Source organism: Wasmannia auropunctata, unplaced genomic scaffold (assembly GCF_000956235.1).
Source record: "Wasmannia auropunctata unplaced genomic scaffold, wasmannia.A_1.0 LD283541.1, whole genome shotgun sequence".
Lineage (NCBI taxonomy): Eukaryota > Metazoa > Arthropoda > Insecta > Hymenoptera > Formicidae > Wasmannia > Wasmannia auropunctata.
In genome coordinates this window covers 2712-5048 of record NW_012079349.1, presented here as the reverse complement: position 1 = coordinate 5048, position 2337 = coordinate 2712, and the positions used below count along the sequence as shown (strand labels likewise).

General features: G+C 33.7%; 1 protein-coding gene across 1 annotated transcript; it reads right to left on the bottom strand.

Moving 5' to 3' along the window:
* Nucleotides 1-17: 17 nt before the first annotated feature.
* On the bottom strand, nt 18-2321 carry LOC105461584 (zinc finger protein 664-like; the record flags this gene model as incomplete). The annotated part of the gene is made up of 5 exons (XM_011708085.1): nt 1516-2321; nt 627-874; nt 435-515; nt 227-310; nt 18-101 (listed from the first exon to the last, which is right to left on the bottom strand). Coding segments are annotated over exons 1-5 (1298 nt in total), but the record flags the coding sequence as incomplete, so codon positions are not given.
* Nucleotides 2322-2337: the final 16 nt, after the last annotated feature.

Sequence of the window (2337 nt, the reverse complement as noted above, 5' to 3'; positions counted from 1 at the left end):
TATTGAAATATTTTTACGTGAAACATTTTCCGCACTGATCGCACACATACTCCTTGTTTTTATGTTCACGTTGTATATGAACCCATCTCGATTGGTACGAACTAAAAGAGATTCAATAGAAATAAACGAAAAGATAGAAATGAAAAATATATATATACTATAATATTACGATGTTGTTACGATATTATGTTAAAGTTACTATTAATTGATACTGAAGCGTTTTTACCTGCAACATTTTCCGCACTGATCGCACATATACTCCTTCTTTTTATGTTTACGTTGTGCATGTTGCCATTTCAATTTGGACGAACTAAAAGAGATTCAATAGGAAAAAACGAAGAGATAAAAATGAAAAAAAATATATATATTATAATATTACAATGCTATTACGATATTATGTTAAAGTTACTGTTAATTTATTGAAATATTTTTACCTGAAACATTTTCCGCACTGATCGCACACATACTCCTTTTTATATTCACGTTGTACATGATGCAATTTCAATCGATCAGACCTAAAAGAGATTAATAGAAATAAAACAAAAGATAAAAATAGAAAATGTATTAAAATCGTAAAAGTGCAAAGCAAAGTGTGATTATAGCAAATGTGTTATTAAGCAAATTACCGAAAAGATTTGTGACATTTCGAACTAAGCGTTTCTTCAGTGTGAAATCTTCCATGATTTTTCCACAACCTACATGAGTTGAACTTCTTGCTGCAGAATTTGCAGACATATTTTTCTTTTGTATTGAGTTTATTGGGAGACTGTAAATCGTGGATCTCTCGTATATGTTTCGCTAGATCCAATTTTTTTTTGAAAGCCACATCGCAGCGATTGCATTTGTGCTCTAATTGAATATTTTGATGTTCCTTCTGAAAGTACATTATAGTAATATCAAAAATGCCCAAGTAAACATTAGCTGACGGTAATTTTAGATCAGTATTATGATTTCCCACACAACGTACAATACAATTAACACACATTGTACACAATACGTATATTGTTGAGAATTGATAAATTATAATATTGCTATAATTGCTGTTTTAATTGGTAATGTATACTAGACGCTTTCCTTATATCTGGGAAACATCTTTCTATTATTGCGTACAATACATAAAATAATATATACATATATATATATTGTTACGCCCGCGTCTACACCCGCGTCTATGCGTTTGATGTACCAGCGAGCCGGCTTGAGCTGTCAGCTGTTTCCTTGACGGCGCGTTGTCGCCTGTCAAACGGACGACAGAAGAGATTTGAGACAAGCCATCGTGCGTGCGGACGGGTTTTGCTCTGCTCTATCTATTCGCTACGTTATCTGTTCACAGTTATAATAAAGAGAGTGTTCCTTGTGTTCTTAATTTGGTGTTCCTTTTATTTCCCCGCGATCTTCCGGTGCGCGTGCGCGAACGCGAGTGTGGAAGCGCGAACGTTACGCGAACGAGTGCGTGAACGCGAGATCACCGCCCCGGGCGTAACAATATATATATATAATTTATAATAAAGTTACCCTCAAATGGAGTATCAATTTGGTACGTGTCGTGAATTTCGCTTTGCAATATTTGCAACACTTATCGGTTATATTGATGCACTTATTCTTATTGTGGTTCTCCCAAGTCGAACTATGTGCAAAGAATCTGTCACACTTCATACACGCGTATTTTAATCGTTTTATATTCTTAAACATATTATGCTTTTTACGTTTATGAAGAAACAGATCGTACATAGACGAACATTTTGCAAAGTAGCACGTTGTACAATTAACAGTATTTTCCTCATGTATATTCATATGGATTTTAAAATATTGCTCCTTTTCAAAGTTAATTTTACAAGTGTGACAATAAAACGATTGTTCATTTTGTTCGAGTGTCTGATGTTCTGAAAATCTTTGACAGTCGTTTGCAGTTTTATTTTTAACAAAATTGGAGCTGTTAGTTTGTTCTATCGAGGCTTCCATCACATCTTCAGATTCAATTTCAACAATATTAATTTTGGTCACTAAGTCAACTGACACTGCCGTTTCGTTATCTTGTGTTGAAATAACAGCTTCCTTTTCATAACTAATTTCATCAATATTCTCTCGAATTGTGTTCCAATCATGAATATTCATTTTATCTCTGATCTCTTGTGTATCATTTTGATAATGCAGACCGTTCTCCTCGTCTATAATCTTTTGTTTAATATTTAGAAAGTTCTCTGAAAAGTTATTTGTATCTTTATTTGTGTTCACATCATCGTTCTGCTTTTGATGTAATTGCATTCGCAGACGCTCATCTACCTCAACTGCAGTACAACGCAATTTATAACTCATACTTAAACGATCTGAAGAGCA